Genomic DNA, 24,575 nt, shown 5'->3' with positions numbered 1-24,575 from the left:
AGATGTGTTCCCTGAAGCACTACATTTTTCTGAGCCTTAGTTTACTCATTGGTAACCAGAGGGTAATAACACCCTTCTGCGTGGTTGTCAAGATGAGAGATAATTTAGCAAGTTAATTATCACAATAACTGATAAATGTCGGAAACTAATAATGGGTAGCTATTGTGTTGTCGCCATTTGGATAAGCTCCTTAAAGGCTGAGAATACGTCCTGTATGTCTGAGTCTCATAAAATCTCATTTAAATGCAGTGGAGTTTACAGGTCTTATTGAGATGTGATTAATATTTATGGCATTTCTTCTTAATTGCTAGACTGATTACTGAGAAGCGAGAAGAATGCTTCAAACAACATCAGGTTTAAAGTCTGAGTGAGGATATTTTGGAGCAAAGACCTTTTACAGCTTATGAGATAAAGAAGTAGGTTACACAGAATCTACTAAAGGGAATCAATGCCATAACAAGAGACAAAACTGTTTACAGTGCCTTCTAAAAAGGATTCTAATCCATTTACACTCATTTACTTCTTATTATTAATCAGTAAGGACTTAGTACTGACATTTTGTTATTCATTTTCTGCTTGTTTTGTTGGTCCTCTCTTCCTTTCTTCCTTCCTATCTTCCTTTGTGTAAAAGTGATTTTCTCTAGTAGTATGTTTTAATTCCTTGCTTTTTATTTTTTGTGTAGCAATTATAGCTTTTTGGTTTGTAGTTATCATGAGGCTTGCAAGTAACATCTTATAAACAATTATTTTAGACTTATAACAACTTAACTATTATCACAAAGAAAAGTTTTTAAAAACAAGCAGAGAAAGCCAAACAAACCTCTACACTTTATCTTTCCTGCATTTTGCCTTTTTGTTGTATCTATTTATATCTTTTTACATGGTCTGTCTCTTAAAAATAATTGTAGTTACTATTTTTGATAGGTTTATCATTTAGTCATTCTATTAAGTATATAAGTGGTTTACGTACTGCAATTACAGTGTTACATTATTCTATATTTCTCTGTGTAATTACTTTTACCAGCGATTTTTATACTTTCAGATTATTTCTTCTTGCTCATTAATAGCCTTTTCTTTCAGATTGAAAAAACTTCCTTTAGCATTTCCTGTAAGATAGGTCTAATGTTGATAATATTCCTCAGCTTTTGTTTGTCTAAGTGTTTCTCCATGTCTGAAAAATAATTGTGCTGGGTATAATATTCTAGGTCAGATGTTTCTTTTCCTCAGTACTTTGACTATGTCATCCCACAAGCCTGTAAAGTTTCTGCTAAGAAATCTGTTGCCAGATGTATTAGAGCTCCTTTATGTTGTTTGTTTCTTTTCTCTTGCTTCTTTTAAGATCCTTTCTTTATCCTTGATTGTTGAGAGTTTTATTATTATATGTCTTGAAGTAGTCTTATTTGGGTTGAATCTGCTCGGCATTCTTTGATTTTCTTGTACCTAGATATTCATATCTTTCTCTAGGTTTGGAAAGTTGTCTAATTTCCTTGAATAAACATTCTATCCCAATTTCTCTCTCTCTCTCTCTACATCCCCTTTAAGGCTAGTAACTCTTAAATTTGCTCTTTTGAGGCTATTTTCTAGATCTTGTAGGCATGCTTCATTCTTTTTTCTTTTTAGTTTTTTCCTTTTTCTCCTCGGTGTATTTTCATATAGCCTGTCTTCAAGCTCACAAATTCTTTCTTTGCTTGATCAAGTCTGCTATTGAGAGACTCCAATGCATTTTTCAGTTTATCAATTGAATTTTCTATCTCCAAGATTTTTTAAAAGAAATTTTCATATTTTATTGATAAAATAATATGTAGTCACAAATATTGGGGGAATAAATGTAGCCATACACTTCTTTGTCTTAGTAATCTATATTTTAGCCAGCTCCAGAATTTCCATTTGATTTAAAAAATTTCAATCTCTTTGTTAAATTTCTCTGATAGAATTCTGAACTTCTTCACTGTTATCTTGAAGTTCATTGAAGTTCATCAAGGCAGCTATTTTGAATTCCCTGTCTGATTAGTCATATATCTTCATCACTCCAGGATCGGTCAATGGTGCCTTATTCAGTCCATTCAGTGAGGCCATGTTTTCCTGGATGTTCTTGATAATTGTGGATATTCGTCCATGTCTGGGCCTTGAAGAGTTAGGTATTTATTCCCATCTTTATAGTCCAGGCTTGTTTGTCCCTGTCCTTGAGAAGGTTTTCCAAGAATTCAAAGGGGATTGAGTTTTGTGGCCTAAGCCTGTGGTTACTGCAGCCATCTCAGCACTTGGGGGTGCCCTAAGCCCAGGAACACTGAAACTCTTACAGACTCTTAGATACACAGTCTTGGTGTATCTAAGACTTGGGAAAATTGGGGAGAATTCCCTGGGTTACCAGGCAAAGTCTCTTGCTCTCTTCCCTCTCTTTCCCAAATCAGAAGGCATCTCTCTCCAGGCTTGGCTAACTAGAGCTGGGGGAGGAGTGATGCAGACACTCTACTGGCCACAGCTGGCATCACACTGGGTCATACCTGAAGCCCACAGCCTTCCAGACCAGCTCAGTACTGGGGCTCACCAAGGCCTGCAGCCACTACTGCCTGGTTATGCCTGCTGCTAATGTTTATTCAAGGCCCAAGGCCACATTAGTCAGCAGATGGTGAATCCTGCCAGGACCAAGTCCATACCAACCAAGCAGTGGATTCCCTTCTGACCCAGGGTGGGCCTAGAAACACTATCCAGGAACAATGCCTGGAATCGGGGGCTTTGGGAATCTGTTTGGTGTTTTACCGTATTGTGGCTAAGCTGATACCCAAGTTGCAAGACAAAGTCCTCTGTGCTCTTCTCTCTTCTTTCCCCAAGCAGAAGGAATCTCTCCCCAAGCATCAGTACCTGAAGTTTGGGAAGGAGTGACATACATACTCCTGTGGCTGCCACAGCTAATGTCAAACTGTGTTGCACCCTAAGTCCACTGCCTCCAAGACCAGGACAGCACTAGACCTTGCCCAAGGACTTGCTAACAGAGGAAAAAAAATCTGTAAAATATTTCAGAGTGGAATATTTTGAGCCAATATGAGTGATCATGGTCTTGGGAACAAGTCTTAAGAGGTTCTGAGGAAGTGTGCCCGAAGCAGGTAGGTTATAGTTTGATTTTATACATTTCCAGGAGACAAGAGTTACAGGCGAAGACATAAATCGATACATGGGAAGTATATATTGATTCAGCCCAAAAAAGCAGGACATCTCCAAGCAGGGACTTAGTAGTTATAGGTGGGTCTTAAGGATTCTTCAGTTGACAATTGGTTGAGAGGGTTAAGCTATTGTCTAAAGGCTTAAAGTCAATAGTAAGTAATGCTTGAGTTAAAGGAGGTTGTAGGGTCCAAGGTTCTTGTTATGTAGATGAACCCTCATAGATAGCAGCCCTCAGAGAGAATCAATGGCAAATGTCTGTCTCTTTGCAGACCTTTGAGATGTCAGACTCTCAGTTCAACTCTGCTAGATCTGGGAAAAGCCTAGAAAGGGAAGGCCTGGTTGCGTTAATGGAGATTATCTACAGATGCAAATCTCTCCCACAAAAGATAGCTTTGCAGGGCCATTTCAAAATATGTCAAATATATTTTGAGGTAAAATATTTTTATTCCCTACAGGGTCTGCTATCTGTCATGTGATGCTATATCAGAGTCAGGTTGAAAAGTAAGCCATATTACAGCAGGTTTATTTTTATTTATTTATTTATTTTGAGGCAGAGTTTTGCTCTTGTTGCCCAAGCTGGAGTGCAATGGCACGATCTTGGCTCACTGCAACCTCTGTCTCCCAGGTTCAAGCAATTCTGCTGCCTCAGCCTCCTGAGTAGCTGGGATTACAGGCACCTGCCACCACACCCAGCTAATTTTTGTATTTTTAGTAGAGACGAGGTTTCACCATATTGGCCAGTCTGGTCTTGAACTCCTGACCTCAGGTGATCTACCTGCCTCAGCCTCCCAAAGTGCTGGGATTACAGGAGTGAGCCACCACGCCCGGACTATACCAGGTTAACTTTTAAAACTCATTTAATGATATTTTATGGTTTGTAGCGTGTGATTCCTTGCGTGAATGGCCTGAGGTCTTGTTTGTAATTTGGTATCTTATTGCCACAGAGTCTGTTTTGTCCATCTTATGATCTTTTAACTTGAATGCTGGTCAGTTGTGCCTAAACTCCAAAGGGAGGGGGTATAACAAGGCATGTCTAACCTCCCTTCCCATCACGGCCAGGAATTCAATTTTTAAGATGTTTCTGGGGTCTCTTTGGCCAAGTGGGAGTTCATTCAGTCAATAAGGGGCAAATTGGGGGTGCTTAGCATTTTATGTTTAGTCTACACACTTTAGTCCTTGTGTCCTGACTGCCACTCAAATAGACTCAGGACCTCAGACCACTTTAGTTAGCCAGTGGGGAAGCTAGCTATGACCTGGGTTTCTCCCTCTGGAGCAGAGAATTTTCCTGTGTCCCAAGGCCTGCCTAAACGTGCTGTCAGAATTCTGGGCGCCTGCAGAATTCTGTCCTGTGTTATGTTCCACCGTGACAGGGCAGCACTGACTTCCAGTGCAAAGTCCCGCACTCACTTTGCTCTCTCTCCTCCAAGCACACAGATTCTCTTTCCCGCTGTGCAGCCTGTGGTTGGAGGAGGGGTGGTGTAGGCAATGCAGGGAGACCTTCCCCCCTACCCCCACCCCATCTTCAATGCCTCTTTCCTTATCATTACGGTAAAACCAGGCACTGTGATCACTCACCTGATTTTATGGCTTTTTTGAAGGTGCTGTCTTGCGTGGATAGTTGTTCTATTTGGTGTTCCTGTGTGGAGAACTATCTCTGGGGGGGTTCTATTCAGCCACCTTGCTCCACCTCCGCCCTCTCTCCAGTCGGTCTTTAAACTGCTGGCACCGAAGCCTCCAGTGCCTTTCTCCTCTATATCCCATGGAGAGTTACTGAAGTAGTTCTTTTTGGATTTCAGTTGGCCTTTTATTAGAGCCTTTCTCCTAAAGGATTAAAACATGAGACTGCGGGCTTGAGCCAAAAAGCAGTCAGAGGGACAAATACTGGGTTTTACTTAGAATAACTCACTGCCTAGTGCCAGCCTACCACTCTTGAACAAAACTTGTATGATTCCCATGTCTCCGTTTAGAATAATTTAATTCTGAGGAGATGCCTCTGTTTCTCCACTGGCCTCTGGACATGGAACAGGCACATGAAAATTATCTGGGGCAGTTATGGGTCACATCACTTCTCTTACTCTAGCCAGCCAGCAGGCACTTGAAGTTCGCAATCTGATGGGCTGAATTTCTGAAAACAATAACAAACAAAATGTCGCTTATTTTTTCTCTAAATTTACAACCCATTAATATACCTCCCTATAAGCTGTCTGATTTTGAAAATTATACATGATAAAATCCTTTATTATACATAAAGAAGAGTTCTGTAGTTTGTATTAATAGAAAATTGGTGTCCAGACATATTTTACCAAGTAAGTATAAAATAACTAAAGAATATCCATTTGAAAGATACAAAATTATTATCCTGCTAGGAGCACCTTGGTGTCAAGGTGACTTCAGGGAATAATCAGGTAATTCAGCTCCTTGGCTGAAGTGAAGAATGGAATGTTGAGGCTGGAGAACTAAGCAGGGCTCAAGAGGGGCCTTGTGTACTAGGCTAGGTCATTTGGGCTCAATCATGAGGGGACAATTGAGGCAGCATTAGCAGGAAGGTCAGGTGACCACGAAACTTGCTGCCAGATCTGAGATTCTTCTCTTTTAGAAATGCAGTATTTGTATAAAAATGAAAGGCTCACCAAAGGTCACATTTTAAATTATAAAGAAAAAAAATCATCTTTTTTTTTTTTTGAGATGGAGTCTGGATCTGTTGTTGCTCAGGCTGGAGTGCAGTGGCGTGATCTGTGCTCAACCTCCACCTCCCAGGTTCAAGTGAATCTCCTGCCTCAGCCTCCCAAGTAGCTGGGATTACAGGCACCTGCCACCACGCCTGGCTAATTTTCGTATTTTTAGTAGAGACGGGGTTTCACCATGTTGGCCAGGCTGGTCTTAAACTCCTGACCTCAGGTGATCCACCCACCTCGGCCTCCCAAAGAGCTGGGATTACAGGTGTGAGCCAGCGTGCCGGGCCTCAAAAGTTCACCTGTGAGCCACATTTAGAAGGTAGATAAAAAATTTTGACTAAACACAGCTGAGAATCTATAAATTGTTAGACTTCAGTTCTGTTGAGAATCTTTGAGATCCATCATTTTCTAAATGTTTTCTACCAGAGAAACAGGACAATGGCTTGCAAATATTGGTTATCAGTATTTACTCTATAGCTCAAGCAAACAAACTTATTTGCACTTAAAATACAAATATTACCTACCTTGATTTGAGTGTTCTTGTTCTCTCTTAAATTTCATTTCCCAAAAATGATGGCAAAAGTACTGTTTGTTTTAACTTGACCCATCTTTTGCAACCCAGCTTAATCATTTCACAGATTCCCTTTTGAAATAAATGGGCTAGATGATCAGACAATAGTGGCAAATGTTTGTCATTTCAACGACATATGCAAGAGATACCTTTAGTGAAATTTGTATACCAAATTTCCCTTTGTGCTCCTTTTTTTCCCTAGTGAATTCAGCATTAAAGTGTTTGTAAATATTTTTGGTTTATTCTTTATTAATTCAAAGCAAAGAATGCCAATGTGACCATAAATATCTCATTTATATATCATAAATATCTCATTATAGAAATATGTTTAGAGACATCTGTTTTATTATTTTAAAGAAGAGTACATATTATATATTAAGGTAAAAATAGTACTAAAGAAGAGAAGGTAGTAAATAAAAAAATTCTAGTGAACATAAAACATCATAAAAATTAACTTAATTAAAAATCAGCCAGGCACGGTGGCTCATGCCTGTAATCCCAGCACTTTGGGATGCCAAGGTGGGTGGATCACCTGAGGTCAGGAGTTCGAGACCAGCCTGGCCAACATGGTGAAACCCTGCCTCTATTAAAAATACAAAAAATTAGCTGGATGAGGTGGGACATGCCTGTAGTCCCAGCTACTTGGGAGGCTGAGGCAGGAGAATCCCTTGAACCTGGGAGGCGGAGGTTGCCCTGAGCCGAGATAGTGCCACTAGACTACAGCCTGGGTGACAGAAAGAGACTCCATCTCAAAAAAAAAAAAATATATATATATATATAAAAACATAAAATTTTAGTATATTGTGAATTAATTACTAGACTCAATTGTTATAGGAAGCTTTGTTTTTCTGGAGCTCTTATATTAAAATTATTAAAATCCTCACTGAAAAGTATAACGTGTTTTCTTTAAAAGAAAGATATTCTATATCTGAATAAAGACAAACTTTGAACGAGTGGTATATGACTTAATAAATATTGAAGAATATCTATTCTCCAATACTTAGAGAATGATGACAGCATCCTCCACATGGTGTTTTCATTGCCAGTCACAACTTTCCTCCACCTAATATTCTCTAGACTGAGACAGACCAAGGAACAATTCCCTAGACCTCCTTTGCAGAGCTAGGTTATGCTCAGACCATTTGCAGCACCAACGACACTGCCATTCAGGTCTCCAAAAAAGATCATCTTGTGAGCCCTGTCTAAACCAGGCCCCTTCTAAAATCATTTCAATTTGAAACAGAGTCCAGGTGGGTCTTCATCAGTATTAGAGTGGACCTGCCAGATGTGTGCTTGCAGGTGATGCAACATCAAAGCAAATGCCCTGGGCAAGAGAAGAAAGGCCAAAGCAATGGGCTTACTGGTTTCTAGCTTTGAGCCACTCTTCATAGTGCCAAATTCCCATTTTAGAGTCCCTTTATTTGTATTAATAAAAATAAATTCCCTGGGTGTAAGTTCCTGTAAAGTACTCCCTATCTCTATTCCTGGGCATGAAAGGGTGTTTTAGTTCCAATTCTAGTTTTCCCACTTAGAGGTTCACCTTTCTGACATTAATAATTAACCAGATTATCTGAATTCTTCAAGTTCAGTTTATTTAAAAGGAGACTATCCTCAAAAGGGTTATATCCGTGGTTTCCTGCTACCTCCAACCATGGGCCTTTTGGGAATACTTTGTTTTTTAATCTTCCTGGGGAAAACTTGGGGACAGGAGCAAACGTAAGTAAAACAAGCTATCTTCATTTTTCAATGCATCTTAGTTATGACGAATGAAGAGTTAAATTTAACAGATTCTGTTAATTTGAAAATAACTTGCTACTTCTGAGAACACCAAGTGAATAGTATCATCTCTGAATGAGAAAGTCATGGAAGCATTTTGATTTGATGAGTAGCTAACAACATGACAGCTTTTACAGAATTGTTATTTATTAAAATTTACGTAAGTGATTATTCAAATTCCTCTTCAAAAAAGCACAAAAGAAACTCCAGATAATGAACTTTCTTGACATTTTTTGCTTTTTTTTTTAACTTGGTGTTTAGTTTTCTTTGTGTTTTTCATAGACTATACACAGTTAAACCAGGGTTATTTAGGAGTCAATCTAATACTGTGATCTGAAAATCTGTTGTTGTAATGACTTCTATCATACATTTATGAGCTGATTTTTTACAGTTTTTAGTGTCATTATTGAGATAATATGCATTTTAAGTAATGTTTTAAAAATAATGATCTTATATCTAGAAATATTTTAATACTGAAAACTAACTGTAGATCATCTAATCAAACCTATTCATTTTATATATGAGGATAAGTCCAGATAAGGGAAGTGACTGACCAAAGGTCACAGTTCTAGAGAGACAGAAACAGGATTTTTATTAAGGTCTCCTGTTCATCACTTCAATTTTTTTCATTTTGTCATAAATGTATACGTATAAATATATTATATATAAACACATACTTAGGATGTCATTCTTTTTTAGCACCCTCGTATTTCTGATCTGTGATCTTATTACATGGCCACAAACACTCAACTACTTTAGCATCCTGCCTTTATTATTTCTTTTTGAAAGATGAGCAGCTAAGGCTTAGAGAGACTGAAATTAAGTGACTTCAAATTGGTGGCAGAACTAGGGCTAGGACCTGGGTTCCATGATTCTTGTCCAGACTTATTCTGAATTATTTCTACTAGCCCTTAATAAAAATTATTTCCTCGCTTTCTCTGAAAAAGTCAGAGTGTACCATTTACAACATGGCAATCAATCACTTTAATTAATTGGTTGATTGATTGACTCAACAAATATTTATTGAGCACCTAACCATATGATAGGCACTGCAGATATAGCAAATGGTAAGACAATTCCTAGAGCTTGCATTCTAGTGGGAGAAGCAAGTAATGAATGAATGAACCACTGAAAGAATGTGTAAGGTCAGGTAGGTAGTATTATGAAGAAAAAAATAAAGCAGAGTATGAGAATTAAAAAAAAAAATTATGGGGCACTATTTTAAAATGTGGCCAGGAAAGGTTCTCTTAAGCAGGCTGCACTGAAACAGAGCCTGAAGGAAGTGAGGAAGCAAACCATGCACATATCTGAGGAAAGAGCATTCCAGATAGAGGCCAAAATAACATTCTCGCTTCTCTGCAAGCTCAGTAACCTGATCCTCTGCAGCAATTGAAAGACAAAGAAAACTATGAAATTATTTAAATAGATTATGCTACTGATAAGTCAATAAGAACCAAAATCTTTTTAAAGGGTGGTTCCAGAATGTTCTTTTAGGGGCTTCTAAACACTATGTATTTTATGCTTGACTGCTACCATCACATAGACCAGCAGTCCTCAACCATTTTGGCACTAGAGACAGGTTTTGTGGAAGACAATGTTTCCATGGACCAGGATTGGGGTGGGGATGGTTTCAGAATGAAACTGTTCCACTTCAGATCATCAGGCATTATATTCTCACAAGGAGCTTGCAATCTAGATCCCTCGCATGTGCAGTTCACAATAGGGTTCACGCTCCTAGGAGAATCTAATGCCACCACTGATCTGACAGGAGGCAGAGCTCAGGTGGTAATGCTCCTTTGCCCCACTGCTCACCTCCTGCTGTGTGGCCTGATTCCTAACAAGCCATGGACTGGTATTGGTCCGTGTCCCAGGGATTGGGGACCCCTACCATACACAATTCAAAATTAATGCAATACTAAACTGAAAAACATAAAGCTTCTATAAATACTGAAATTAAGTAGCTTTATATCTCTAAATTTTTCTAATTACAAAACTCTTTATAAATTCCATTTAGTACAACAGTTGAAAATGTTAATTCTGGAAATGGGCTGCTCAGGTTCGATTTCTAATTCTATAATTTGTGAATTATAGAATTCATAAATCCTATATGTGTGGCCTTGGGAAAATTAATTAGCAGTTTCTTCACCTTAAAATTGGAGTAATAGTTCCTCACAGAGTGGTTGTAACGACACAGTGAGTTTATACAAATAAAGTATTCAGAATAGTGCCTTATCACAGGGTAAAATTTCAGTAAATATATCTTATTATCATAAAAGCTGAGCTCCTCTCATTTTCTGCTATCTCCTACTAGGCATGTGGGGAAGGGGAATTCAGATGATGGTTGGAAATCTGGAAATTCTTTCCTCTCTTTTGTAATTTGCCTATAAGTGGATCCAAATTAATTGTAAAGTAGGAGAACTGCCAGATGCTTTAAAGGATTTAATTGCTGATAAATTAATTCCATTGTTACTAAAAACTTCCTGCTTTTACCAAACTCTTAAAATGTCATAATGTTGGCAGAAGCCTGGAATAATTCTGCCAGGTGGGGTGGTGGGTGCACTCCAAGCTTGTTGGGCCACTTGAATTAGTCGATCACTATGCCCTTTTGGGTTAAAACACTTTTTTTCCTATGTAATAGCATATGTAGTTCTCGCTATTCAAATTAGATACTTTTGTGATATACAGTTAGTAATCCAGTTTATATTTGCAAGTTTTTAAATACAATAATTTTTTAAAATCACATATTTTAAAATTTGCATTTCAAGAACATGTATAGATTCACTTCCATTATTGTATAAATCACATGAAAAGTAAAAATAAGAGAACAGTCTATGGTTGTGAATAACATACAAACTTGACCTCAACTGTACACATAACAACTGAGAGAGAACTGATATAAAGTCCTCCCCCATTTACTTACAAACCATATAACCTTAGCTAAGTTAGCCTCTTACCACTTGCAAAATACAAATGATAGTACCAGCATCATTGGCTTATTGTAAAAATTAACAAGAGCTGTATGTAAAGTGCTGATACAGCCTCTGATATATGGCAAGTACTTAATTACCATTATTGTTTGAAGATGATGATTTGCTCTTAAAGGACCGTCATCATTATTTCCATTTCCAAATGCACTTCCCAGCTCACTCATATTCCATCCTTTCCGTTATCCGTTTACTAGTATAACATAGTATTTCTAAGATCACTCCCTTTAAACTAATTTAGTGAGATTAATAAATCTTAACATGTATTGAGTACTAAGAGTGCTAGATCTTTTCATATATATGTTCTCATTTAATCTTTACCAGAGCCTGGTAAAGAAGGTGATTATTTTCACAGTAAGTTATTTTAGCCTCAGAAAGAGTTAGTGACTTTACCACGGTCACTCAGCCAGCAGATGCCACAGCTGGAATTCAATCACTGCTTTTTTCTTCATTGAGCAAAAAATATTGACCCCATTTACATGTTCTGGTCAACATGATTAAAAGTCTTCCTTGGCTGCAGTAGCTAAGAGAAGGTGCTATTATCACCTTACCTTTCTAAATGTAAACTAAACCTCCAGCTTCATTTCTCAGGTCTTAATTCCAAACTACTTAGAAATTATGCCGAAGTTACAGTGGGTCACAAGTACATTTTGACTTACTAATATCATTTTTAAGTGAGGAAATATATGTATTTTAAAAGGAATCTCTCAAGTGAGAGAAAAAAATCAAAAGTATAAGAAAATATGTCATATAAAGACACTGAGCCTTATCTTTTCCTTTTTTAACAGATATGTCATTTCAGCTCCAAAAATATTCCGTGTTGGAGCATCTGAAAATATTGTGATTCAAGTTTATGGATACACTGAAGCATTTGATGCAACAATCTCTATTAAAAGTTATCCTGATAAAAAATTTAGTTACTCCTCAGGCCATGTTCATTTATCCTCAGAGAATAAATTCCAAAACTCTGCAGTCTTAACAGTATGTATTTATCCTTTATTTTCTTTATATATACAGAATATTCTCAATAAAAATGTGTACAAAGTTTGAATATTGATAACATATAGATTTAATCATTTATATCCACTGTGGGATTATTAGATAATGTCAGTCACTAATGATAATGTAAGTGAAAATTCTAACAAACAGAAAATTCTAAACAGAAGAGTTATGTCTGCTTTTTGAGCAATGCATGTCAATTTTCACATTCTTATTGGAAAATAAAATTGTACTAATGTGAAAATATTTGGAGATAATTGAAAATACTTGTTTGCTGTGAAAATTACTATTAGAAAGAAATTGAGAAATATGAATATGATTTTATCTGTAGTACATTGCCCACAAAAATCCATGGATATTATTGAACATTCGATTGAACTCTAATATTCTACAATTATAGTTTCAAAAACTAAAAATTTTTGATTACTAAAGTGAATAGCTCTCATTGACAACCTGCAGTTAATAGAAAGAACAACCTTGATCAAATAACTCTTTCTCCTATTAAGATATTGTAGTATAGATTGCTTAGAGACATACTTGCAACTTATTTCTTACTAAAAATTCTGATACTTAATAAAGAAAATCAAAGAATATCAGATGTAAAATGGGCTCTGCAGTTCATTTAGAACAGAGTTTCTCTAAATGTGAGTTCTTTATAAAGAAATTAAAAATGGAAATTTAATAAAGAGCTTAAAATTAGAATTATATTGATTTTGTAACATTTTGAATTTATTTTATAAATTTGCTTTGAGTTTTTAATTATACAAAAATCATAAGCATAAGATTATACCATTTTAAGTTTGTATATATTTAAGTCTCTTTGTAACAAAAATTATTTTGATTATGTTATAAATAATAAAAAGCCGATGCTGAGGGTCTTCCATGACTTTTGTCCTTTAAAAGGGCTATGCGTATTACTCAAGTTTAAGAAACACTAATCTAAAAAATTTCTAATCAAACATAGGAATTCTTTAATGTTCTTAGCAGTAAATGCTCATATCTCTTAACAAACTCTTCCACTTATTAGGTTTGTTAACAATTAAAATTCATTTATTAAAAGTGTTACTTTTATGGCATATGCCTGTAATCCCAGCTACTTGGGAGGCTGAGGCAGGAGAATAGCTTGAACCCAGGAGGCAGAGGTTGCAGTGAGCCGAGATCGTGCCACTGCACTCCAGCCTAGGCAACAGAGTGAGACTCCATCTCAAAAAAAAAAAAAGAAAGAAAGTGTTACTTTCAAAAGACACTCTTTTATCTGATACAATGTATTTGTGGCTGTTAGTTTTAAATTTAAATCAATCAAATTTAACTGAAATTTAAAATGCAGTATCTCAGTTGCACTAGCAACATTTCAAGTGTTCAAATAGCCGCAGGTAGCTAGTAGCTACCATAGTGAACAGCATAGATATAGAATATTTCTGTCATCACAAAAAGTTATTTGAACAGTGCTGACCTATATGGTTAACTGAAAAACTAGATTAAGGTGGGGGAATCATAGTTGGTACATATTTTAACCATTTAATTTTTTCGTAGCAATATCATGTATCTTTATTTGCCAATTGTTTAATGTTGTACCAAGGTCCTTTATGTGTGGGACTATGGATTGCAGTGTCAAATCTCATTTATTACGTGTTACAACTTTAATGGATCATCTTTGTTCTATAGTTTCTTTTTCTTTTTTTTTTTCTGAGACAGGGTCTTGCTCTGTCACCCAGGCTGGAAGACAGTGGTACGATCTCGGCTCACTGCAGCCTTCAACTCCCAGGTTCAAGCAATTCTCCCACCTCAGCCTCCCAAGTAGCTGGGATTACAGGTGTGCGCCACCACACCTGGCTAATTTTTGCATTTTTAGTAGAGAAGGTGTTTCACCATGTTGGCCAGGCTGATCTCGAACTCCTGACCTCAGGTAATCTGCCCGCCTCAGCTTCCCAAACTTCTGGGATTACAGGCATAGGTCACTGTGCCCAGCCTGTTCTATAGTTTATGTTTCTTAAAAGGGAAGAAATAACTTAAAGGCACTTACAAAGCAATCTGGGTGCAGAATATTTATAGATTTTTCTTGTTTTCCAAACTTTTACAATAATTTCGCATAGCTAATTCTACAGCAGTTGGTTTTTGTAATTAACTTTCATCTCATGTTTCCAAAGCCTAAATTTTCATAGCTACACTTTTCTTTTTTATCACTTTTCATGTATTAAATTTACATATCATTGAATGTAAAGGGGATAATTACAAACATAAATTGGAAAATGAGCATCTGAACTCAGAGGAGCAGAAGTATGTGAGGTAATATTAAGGGTCCAGAGACGCTGGGCACATGGGCACGGTGACTGATGCCTGTAATCCCAGGACTTTGGGAAGCCGAGGCAGGCGGATCACTTGAGGCCAGGAGTTCAAGACCAGCCTGGCCAACATGGTGAAACCCCATCTCTATTAAAAATACAAAAAAAAAAAAGTTAGCTGGGCATGGTGGCACACACCTGTAATCTCAGCTACTTGGTAGGCTGAGGCAGGAGAATCACTTGAACCCGGGAGGCAGAGGTTGTCGTGAGCTGAGATGGCACCACTGCTCTCCAGCCTAGGCAACAAAGTGAGACTCCGTCTCAAAAAAAAAAAAAAAAAAAAAGCTAAGGGTCCAGAGAATTGGTCAGGAGGTTTCACAAAGGGAATGGGGAGCATGGGGTAACCCAGAAAACTAATTGAGTGAAGGTTTCTTAAAGGCTTTTATAGTAGTAGTTTCACTAAATGTATATAAAATTTAGGAAACATGGAACCAAAGAGACTTTCAATTGCTTAAAGCTAAATTTTTATTATGTAATAAGACACTAAAGGGCTTCGGGCAAAATTATTTACTCTTCTTGCTCCTGTATCACTTTTTAAATGATTACATATACATACTCATTGTTCTAATGAGATTATAATTGTATTTAGAAAGTTAATGTGTTTAATAACTTCAGAATTATTATACTTTTTCCATCAACAATTTCTTTTCCAGATACAACCAAAACAATTGCCTGGAGGACAAAACCCAGTTTCTCATGTGTATTTGGAAGTTGTATCAAAGCATTTTTCAAAATCAAAAAAAATGCCAATAACCTATGACAATGGATTTCTCTTCATTCATACGGACAAACCTGTTTATACTCCAGACCAGTCAGGTAGATTATAAGATATTTCTTTCTCTGGGTGGGGGATTTGACAGTATTGACATTGTATTGTAGAGCTTTTTAATACCTGAAATTGAGTGGAGATCGGTTTCTTTCTAATTTGCTCAAAGGACTCTCAATTCCCAATGACATCTATACTTACAAATATTTAATAGCATTTTAATTTTAAATTTATGGAGAAAGTGCTAAATAAATTACAAAACCAGCAATTACATTACCTGCCCCATCATTTATTTCCAAGTAGAAAATACTTTTTCAAAATTGTAAAATGTTATGTTAGATCTTATTTATTAAACAAATATAAGACTTAATTGCAAATATAATTTGGCAATGGGAAAATATGATTTATTATAGAACCATGTTCATTAAAAATTCCACTGAGTCTGGAGCTAATCCCCAAACTGGAAAAATAAATCTAAACCTAGGGGATCAGATGTTTCAGCAGAGAATAAACTAGATCACAGAAATATATGGATATTAATTTTCAAAGGGGATCTACCTAAGAAAGTTACTGTTAGAACATTGTTTAACATTCATGGTTCTTGTATTAGAGGCAAAAGGGCAGAATAGCCAATCAAAATCATGTGAATAGGAATGACTGGACCTATTCCCAATGAACCAAAAGTAAAACACAGAAAAGTGTGAATGCTTCCCAATATATTCATGTGTTTGCAAAGCCTTCCATCCCCCCGTTTCTTCCTCTCATCATCACTGACTTTTAAGTACATCAAAATAGAATATTAGAGATGTATATGTGGGAAGGAGAGGCTATGGAATTTCATTAATGATATTCTTGGAGCAGGACAGAGAAAGGAAATGGGGACCATCTGACTTTGTTGAAAAACTTTGTACACAGTAGATATTTGCTAAATGTTGGTTGATGTTGATGATGAGAATAGTGGGGTGGAACTGGACTGAACCATTACCATTTCAACAGGAGCATTTGTTATGATCAGCTCAGAAAGGAAAAGCCTAAAGGGGGTGGAGATATTGCTATCTACTTGGTCAAAATATGATCGCCAGAATAATAGCATCTCTTTTCTCCAAGGGACAACTTGGTATACAAGGAAATAGTCTCTGCCCACAAAGGTTGGGTCCTTTTAAACATAATCATACCCAGAAACAAGTATATCATCTCTCTTGCCCTCCCTCCTATATTGAAGGATTCTTTATTGCTTGGATCCTGTTGACACGTCCCACAACTTGGGGTCATCAGTCTTTGTCCAATAAGCAGTGTAATATCCAGAGGCTGGGACCTTCCTCGGTTATCAAGGCTTTCCTTAAGAATGGCTTCATATCTCATGCCTGTAATCCCAGCACTTTGGGAGTCCGAGGTGGGTGGATCACAAGGTCAGGAGTTCAAGACCAGCCTAGCCAAGATGGTGAAACCCTGTCTCTACTAAAACTATAAAAATTAGCCAGGCGCTGTGGCAGGCGCCTGTAATCCCAGCTACTCTGGAGGCTGAGGCAGAAGAATCGCTTGAACCCGGGTGGCAAAGGTTGCAGTGAGCTGAGATCAACCCACTGCACTCTGGCCTGGGTGAAAGAGTGAGACTTTGTCTCAGAAAAAAAAAAAAAAAAAGGCTTCATGTATTATTTCTCTATCAGGACTTTACTGTAAGATGATGTAATATCTGGCCAGGCACAGTGGCTCATGCCTGTAATCCCAGTACTTTGGGAAGCCCAGGCAGATGGATCACTTGAGGTCAGGAGTTTGAGACCAGCCTGACCAACATGGTGAAACCCCGTTTCCACTAAAAATACAAAAATTAGCTGGGTGTGGTGGTGCACACCTGTAATTCCAGCTACTTGGGAGGCTGAGGCATGAGAATTGCTTGAACGTGGGAGGCAGAGGTTGCGGTGAGATCGCGCCACAGCACTCCAGCCTGGGCAACAGAGCGAGACTGTCTCAAAAAATAAAAAAAGAAAAAAAAAGAAGACGATGAAATATCCTCATCCATTCTAATCCTAGAGGAAAATGAGAGAAGTTTCCTACAAATATTGGCCCATTTCTGCGAGATAGTGAAGTAAATTGGTTAAAAGCAGACTCTGGAGTCAGATTGTCTGGGTTCAAGTCACAGCTTGAGCTGCTGTGAGCTGAATGACCCTGTGTGAATCACTCAGCCTCTCAGACCCCCACTTTCCTCACTTGTAAAATAGAGATAATAATACAATTTACCTCATAGAGTTGTGAGAATTAACTAAATTCATATGTGTAAAGCACTTAAGACAAAGCCAAGCACACAGTAAGCACTAGGAAAGTGTTTTCCATTATTATCTATGGAATAGCACAAAGCCATATTTACAGAAAAGAAAAAGAATTACTTTAAAGTATTTTTTTAATCGTCTTGTTATTTATAGCTATAATGTCCCGATCAACACGTTTAATCTGAGGATTCTTGAGGGATTTTTAGTGTAAGCATCTTTAGGATAAAGGCTTAAATCTTCAAGGCTTTACTGGATAAATGACTTTAGAATATTGCCCAAAATCCTTCAATTTCATAAAGCCTGTGTCCTGCCTTCTTCCCCAGCTTCATCACCTACTACTGCCCCACCCTCTATAGACACAAGCTAAACTGACCTCCTTTCAGATGCTTTCTCACACTGTTTCCCCATCCATATTAAGGCCTGTGTAACATGCCGTTGCCTCTGCATGGTATATTCTTGCCCCTCCTTTGCCTTGTTAACTCCTACTTCACCCTCACATGTCATCACAGACCCTTCTAAAGGCAACTTTCCCTGATTTCCCTGACCTCTTCAAATCTCCCTCTTCTACATGCTCATAAGGCTGGGCAAGTATCCTTTGTGGCACTTCACACCCTAGAATTTTACATATAATTGTGTTTGCCTCTTTCCTCCACTCCATTAAAAGATGTCCATGTCTGATTTGTTTCACTACTGTATCTCAGTACCTAGCATAACGACTGGCACATTAGAAGGCATTCAAGACCGGGCGCAGTGGCTCATGCCTCTAATCCCAGCATTTTGGGAGGCCAAGGCAGGCGGATCACAAGGTAAGGAGATCGAGACCATCCAGGCTCACATGGTGAAACCCCATCTCTACTAAAAATACAAAAAATTAGCTGGGCGTGGTGGTGGGCACCTGTAGTCCCAGCTATTTGGGAGGCTGAGGCAGGAGAATGGCGTGAACCCAGGAGGTGGAGTTTGCAGTGAGCCGAGATTGCGCCACTGCACTCCAGCCTGGCATTCAAACTTTTTTAAAATTAATAAACCACATCTTTTATTTTTATTTTTATTTGTTTAGTCAGTGTCTCGCTCTGTCACCCAGGCTGGAGGGCAGTGGTGCCATCTTGTCTCATTGCAATCTCCGCCTCCCAGGTTCAAGCGATTCTCCAGCCTCAGCATCCCAAGTAAGTGGGATTCAGGCGCGTGCCACCACGCCTGGCTAATTTTGTATATTTAGTAGAGATGGGATTTCACCACGTTGGCCAGGCTGGCTTGAACTCTTGGCCTCAAGTGATCCACTCACCTCAGCCTCCCAAAGTGCTGGGATTCCAGGCGTGAGCCACTGTACCCGGCCAATAAGCCATATCTTTTATACAAAAAATTGTATAGATCTTGCCTCCAATGTACCATCGCTGTGAAGACAAGATTAATTTTCTAACCTAGACACAAACTGGGTTAAAAACTAGCCAAATAGTAGTAACAGAAATAATAATAAAATAAACATTTATTGATTACTTAGTATGTGTCAGGCTATGCAAAAGCTTCGCATTATTTAATTCTCACAAGGACACTATGAGCACACAGTAGTATTCCTGTTTTACAAGTGAGTTAACTAAGGTTTAGAGGGATTAAGTATCCTGCTCAGGGTCATACTAGAAAGTGGCAGAGGCAGGAGTGAAACCAAAGTGTTTAATTCCAGGGCCGGTGCTCTTAACTTTTGTGACTTTCTGACTTGGGCAGCTTCCCAGTGATACTCAGGCCTAGACTGGGTGTGTCCAAAAAGCAGGAGATAGGATTTGTGGTGGGAGACAGGTGTGAGGGGAAGGAGAGAGCAGAGAGGTGGGGCATTTACTGAGCACATTTTTTATCTTGTGAACTTAGTAAAACCAGTGTTAATGTGGCTTATTATATAGAGCTTTGCATAATACTGATCTTTTAAAAGATACTGGGTTTAAGGTGCCAGTTCTATTTTATTTTGTGGGTAAAGTTTTGGCCATGAAATGATTTGAGCATCAGCAACACCCTAGAGAAATTACAGTATGTCATTGGAAGGAATTAGATCACTGTGTCTCAAACAGCTGTGAGTTAAAAGCGAAACAGATGCTTTTGTTTAAAAAGTAGTGATCTATTAACTGACAGAAAGAAATGGAAGAGAACTAACAGTTATTGAGCCCCTGCCATTGCTCTTTTAACAATGAGAGAACAAGTGTAGGATCTGGCTCAATAAATAGAACAAAACCGTAGAATCCAAAGCTGCCTTTTGCAATAAGAGCTAATTTGGAGCCTTGTTGGTTTTCATAAGTGGAAGAGTGTATGTCTGAATCAAGCTCCCAATTTTCCATTAAGATCTTCGACTCTATTATGAGACAATATATTATGCTCCTCTATAACCATATGGTGACGTCACTATTTTGCTACTATGAAATTCTTAATAAATAATGGCCTAATTACAGATGTAATTAATTTCATACTGTGGATGTGTTCTCAAAACATTGTAGGTAAATGTATTTTAAGAAAGTGAACTGTACTTTAAATCCACTAAGAGAAATAGTTCTTTAAAGGAATCCCTGAGGATTCTCTTAAATAAGAGAATCTTTAGTAATGTATATGTCTGCAAACTAATTTTTCTTTTTTTCAAATATGGACTTTTGTGTATTGAGTTTTTTAAAGAAAGATTCATCTCTTTTAAGGATGGCTGTTTTAAAAAAATCAAAATATCCTTGTTTTTAGCAGAGTTTTTGATGATATCAATTATTCTTACAGTAAAAGTTAGAGTTTATTCGTTGAATGATGACTTGAAGCCGGCCAAAAGAGAAACTGTCTTAACTTTCATAGTAAGTATTTTATTTATTTAAATAATACTTTAATTCATTTTTTCAGGACAAGAATCTCATTTCATAACCCTGTCCTCACACTACACTAAATCATTCAATGTTCCATAAATGGTTATTGAACATCTGCAATGAGTATAGAATCACAGATCTATACCTCTGTAATACACATATGTGAAAGGCTCATACAAATTAAATTTCAACAACTTGAAGGATTTTGAGCTGAACCATTTAAGTACAATCTTGCCGATTTATTTTTTAAAGAACACCCACTGGCTGGGCGTGGTGGCTCACACCTGTAATCCCAGCACTTTGGGAGGCCGAGGCAGGCGGATCACGAGGTCAGGAGATCAAGACTAACATGGCCAACATAATCAAGCCTCGTCTCTACTAAAATACAAAAAATTAGCTGGGTGCGGTGGTGGGCGCCTGTAGTCCCAGCTACTCAGGAGGCTGAGGTGGGGGAATTGCTTGAACCCGGGAGGCAGAGCTTGCAGTGAGCCGAGATTGTGCCACTGCACTCCAGCCTGGTGACAATGAGAGACTCTGTCTCAAAAAAAAAAAAATCTAAAAAAAAAACCAAAAAAAAAAACCAGAAAACCACCCAACAATCACTAAGAATTGACTGAATACCCATTTAACTATAAGATATACATAATGGATATATCTATTATGTATTTATTATGTGCAAAAGAACTATATTTAATGGTACTTACTCTTAAGGAACTTAGAGTTTAATAACTAACATACTAACAAAAAATCTTGCTAAATCATAAGTTAAAGATTGGCAGTAATTCACCATTTATCAGACATGACATATGTAACAGACGCTGTGCATTGAACTCCACGATCTCATCTAATTTGTGTCACATACCTCAAACACTTTTGTGAGGAAATAAAATAATACAACTAGTTATAATTGCTCAGTTATTAACAGTAGGTATACTACTAATGGTCCTTCAATATAGGCTGCAGCACTTTTTCTGCTACTCAAAAAAAAAAAAAACAAAAAATAAAAATAAAGACTTATCAGAATGCAGGTGCAAAAGAGTAGATACTACAGAACAAAACCATGCTAAAATATAAACCAAATAAATTATACAGTAGGACAAATACCATGAGATCAGAGGGAAGACCAATGAGAGGTGAGAGTGGGAGTGATACACATCCTTCTCTGGAACAGAGTAGATAAAGGGAACCCTGAGTTGGGTGTTAATGAAAGGAATTGACATAAATTATTTAAAAATAGTGAAGACCATCCATGTAAGAAACAGTGTGAGTTAAGCTATGGGGGCAAGAAGAAATAAAAAAAAATGAAGCTAGTAAATAAACTGACTGACTGATAGAATGTCTGAAAGAGAACTAAGGAGAGCAATGTCGGCTCAAATGCCCTTTTTCTATCAGGGAATGATAGGGATGTGGACGTATGCTCTTTATCCAGCGTCTTCATGGTTGAACTTAAGTGATGCAGAATCATGGCATAAACCTGCAGAAAAATGAATGTCAGTCATCCCTTGTAAGAGCTGCCCCAGGAAGAAAAGATTGAGGAAGCTGATCCCACAGCCTTAAGGAGTTAATATAGAGGAAGTATCCCCAAAATAGTACCTGAGAAAGATGATCTTAGAAGAATTGTGCACAATGGATAGTGCGATGAAGAAGAGCCATAAAAATACTCAGCTGCAAGTATAATTCTTGTTCAAAATAGGCTTATGTAAGTTTTAAAATTAATTAAGAAATAAAACCTCTAAAATCCAACTGTGAATTTCAGTCATTGTAAATGGTGCTGAGATTTTTTGCTTTGGGTTTTTTGTTTGTTTGTTTGTTTTTGACAGGGTCTTGCTCTGTCACTGAGGCTGGAGTGCAGTGGTATTATCATAGCTCACTGTAGCCTCAAACTCCTGGGCTCAAGCCATCCTCCCACCTCAGCTTCCTGAGTAGCTAGGACTACAGGCACCCATCACCACAACCTGCTAACTCTTTAAACATTTTTCTGTAGGCTGGTCACAGTGACTCATGCCTGTAATCCCAGCACTTTGGGAGGCTAAAATGGGAGGATTGCTTGAGCTCAGGAGATCGAGACCAGCCTGGGCAACATAGAGAGACCTCATCTCTACTAAAAATTAAAAAAAAAAAAATAGCTGGGCATGGTAGCGTGTGCCTGTGGTCCCGGCTACTTGGGAGGCTGAGGTGGGAGGATTGCTTGAGCCTGTGAGTTCGAAGCTGCAGTGAGCTATGATCACACCACTGCACTCCAGCCTGGATCACAGAGCAAGATCCCTGTCTCAAAAAAGTTTTTTGTACAGATAGGGGCCTCACTTATGTTGCCTGCTATGTTTATGTGTTGAGTTAAGGCTGAATTGGACCCCCATGTGTGGTCCAAAGAAAGTCAAAACCTCATTTCAATTATTTGCTAACCCAAACACAAAATTAAGTTTATGGGGAAGCTTTACCAGAACTATCAAGTTTGTTTAACCATTTGAGAGTTTTACCAAGCTGAAAAATGCCCATACTATACATTTATAAAACATCTGGCTAAAAAATATAGTTTATAGAATATTTGCTTTTGAAAGCTTTAAATGAACATATATAAAAATCAGATTCTGGTATTTATAAAGCCAGCCAAATTCACATTTAGTTTATCAAAAACATCATTGTTTGTTTGTTCGTTTGTTTGTTGTTGTTTTTACATGTTGTTACACTTCATCTTTTAGATGTACAACAGAGAGTTGAGTCTCTTCAAGATAATGAGGAGAGATGGGGAAGATTGGAAAAAGAAGAAGGGAAGTGGCTGAAATAAACCATATTTCCCTTCTATAACATTTAAACTTCATCCTTCATATTTAATTTGAAGACATGGGTATTTGTCTTCAAATATTTGATCTACAAATATTTTGTACATCAAAGATCATATAATCAGTTAGATTTTTTAAAATGTAGTTTCTGGCCTTTGAGGGTGTTTGTTTTTATTCACAGGATCCTGAAGGATCAGAAGTTGACATGGTAGAAGAAATTGATCATATTGGAATTATCTCTTTTCCTGACTTCAAGATTCCGTCTAATCCTAGGTCTGTTAAAAGAATTGTTAATAAAATTTTCTCTAAAACCGCATATGGAACTTTTGGTGAAGAAGCAGATAACCAGTTAAAGGGGGCCACCTAGTGTTAACGAGGGGTGTCACATAGGTGGATATGCAAAATCTTCTGAAGTCTAGTGAGAACTTAAGCTCTGTTCTTGGCAAAAAAATTCCAATACTTCTCACCCATTCTTTTTACATATAGAAATAAAAATTGGGAAGAGGAAAAAATAGTACCCAGGTTTTTTTGTCATAAAAACTATCAACTCCTGCCCCTCAAGGTATCTAATAGATTGTCAGTTTAAAAGGCTGGTGTGGTCTTGTTCCTTGCTCTGGTTGCTATAAAATATGGTCATCTGTAGTTTTTGCCTGGATAAACTACCAGAAGGCAAAGTCCAAGAGGGAAGGAATTCTCAGAGCTATATCTATTGTTTGGCCTCACATGAAAGGATTTAAGAAAAAGTTTAAACAGGATTCAATGTAATAAATATTCAATGAACACATTCTTGGTATGTGCAAATCACAATAGGAGGGAGAGATACAACATAAAGAATCCACAGCCCCTGCTTTCAATAAATTTGTAATAGGCCAGGTGCGGTGGCTCATGCCTGTAATCCCAGCACTTCGGGAGGCCAATGTGTGTGGATCACCTGAGGTCAGGAATTTGAGACCAGCCTGGCCAACACGGTGAAACCCCATCTCTACCAAAAATACACAAAAAGCCAGGCATGGTGGCAGGCACCTGTAATCCTAGCTACTCCGGAGGCTGAGGCAGGAGAATTGCTTAAACCTGGGAGGCGGAGGTTACAGTGAGCCAAGATCATGCCACTGCACTCCATCTTGGGCAACAAGAGCAAAACTCCAACTAAGAAAGAAGAAAGAAAAGAAAGAGAGAGAGAGAGAGGAAGGAAGGAAGGATGGAAGGAAGGAAGGAAGGAAGAAAAGAAAGAAATTTATAATAGAGCAGAATGAATAAGACAAGTGCACCTATACATAGCTGCACTATAATTTTAGAGCAACATCTTTTTATGGTCATTTTTCCTCTGCCCTCTAGAGAGGAGTTCACAGTTAATTCACTGACTGAAATTTTTCTAAAAATTTAAATTGAATTTGGGGGTTTTAAATAACTTAGATAATTTTAAAATTGTGT

General features: G+C 37.7%; 1 protein-coding gene across 3 annotated transcripts in view; it reads left to right on the top strand.

Moving 5' to 3' along the window:
- Positions 1 to 24,575, top strand: part of C5 (complement C5) — a 129,274-nt gene that overhangs the window by 23,294 nt on the left and 81,405 nt on the right. For 2 of the 3 annotated variants that reach the window (XM_003264071.3, XM_030817726.1), the window contains exons 1-5: positions 8,036 to 8,124; positions 11,957 to 12,149; positions 15,163 to 15,325; positions 20,285 to 20,355; positions 23,326 to 23,417. In XM_003264071.3, the coding sequence (XP_003264119.2) occupies positions 8,060 to 8,124; positions 11,957 to 12,149; positions 15,163 to 15,325; positions 20,285 to 20,355; positions 23,326 to 23,417 (584 nt within the window). In that variant the 5' untranslated portion in view covers positions 8,036 to 8,059. Of the gene's footprint in view, positions 1 to 8,035; positions 8,125 to 11,956; positions 12,150 to 15,162; positions 15,326 to 20,284; positions 20,356 to 23,325; positions 23,418 to 24,575 lie in introns of those variants that run through there. The other variant, XM_030817725.1, reaches the window with a different exon arrangement.

Source organism: Nomascus leucogenys, chromosome 8, assembly GCF_006542625.1.
Source record: "Nomascus leucogenys isolate Asia chromosome 8, Asia_NLE_v1, whole genome shotgun sequence".
Lineage (NCBI taxonomy): Eukaryota > Metazoa > Chordata > Mammalia > Primates > Hylobatidae > Nomascus > Nomascus leucogenys.
The sequence above is the reverse complement of the archived record's forward strand: the minus strand, read 5'-3'. Positions and strand labels throughout refer to the sequence as shown.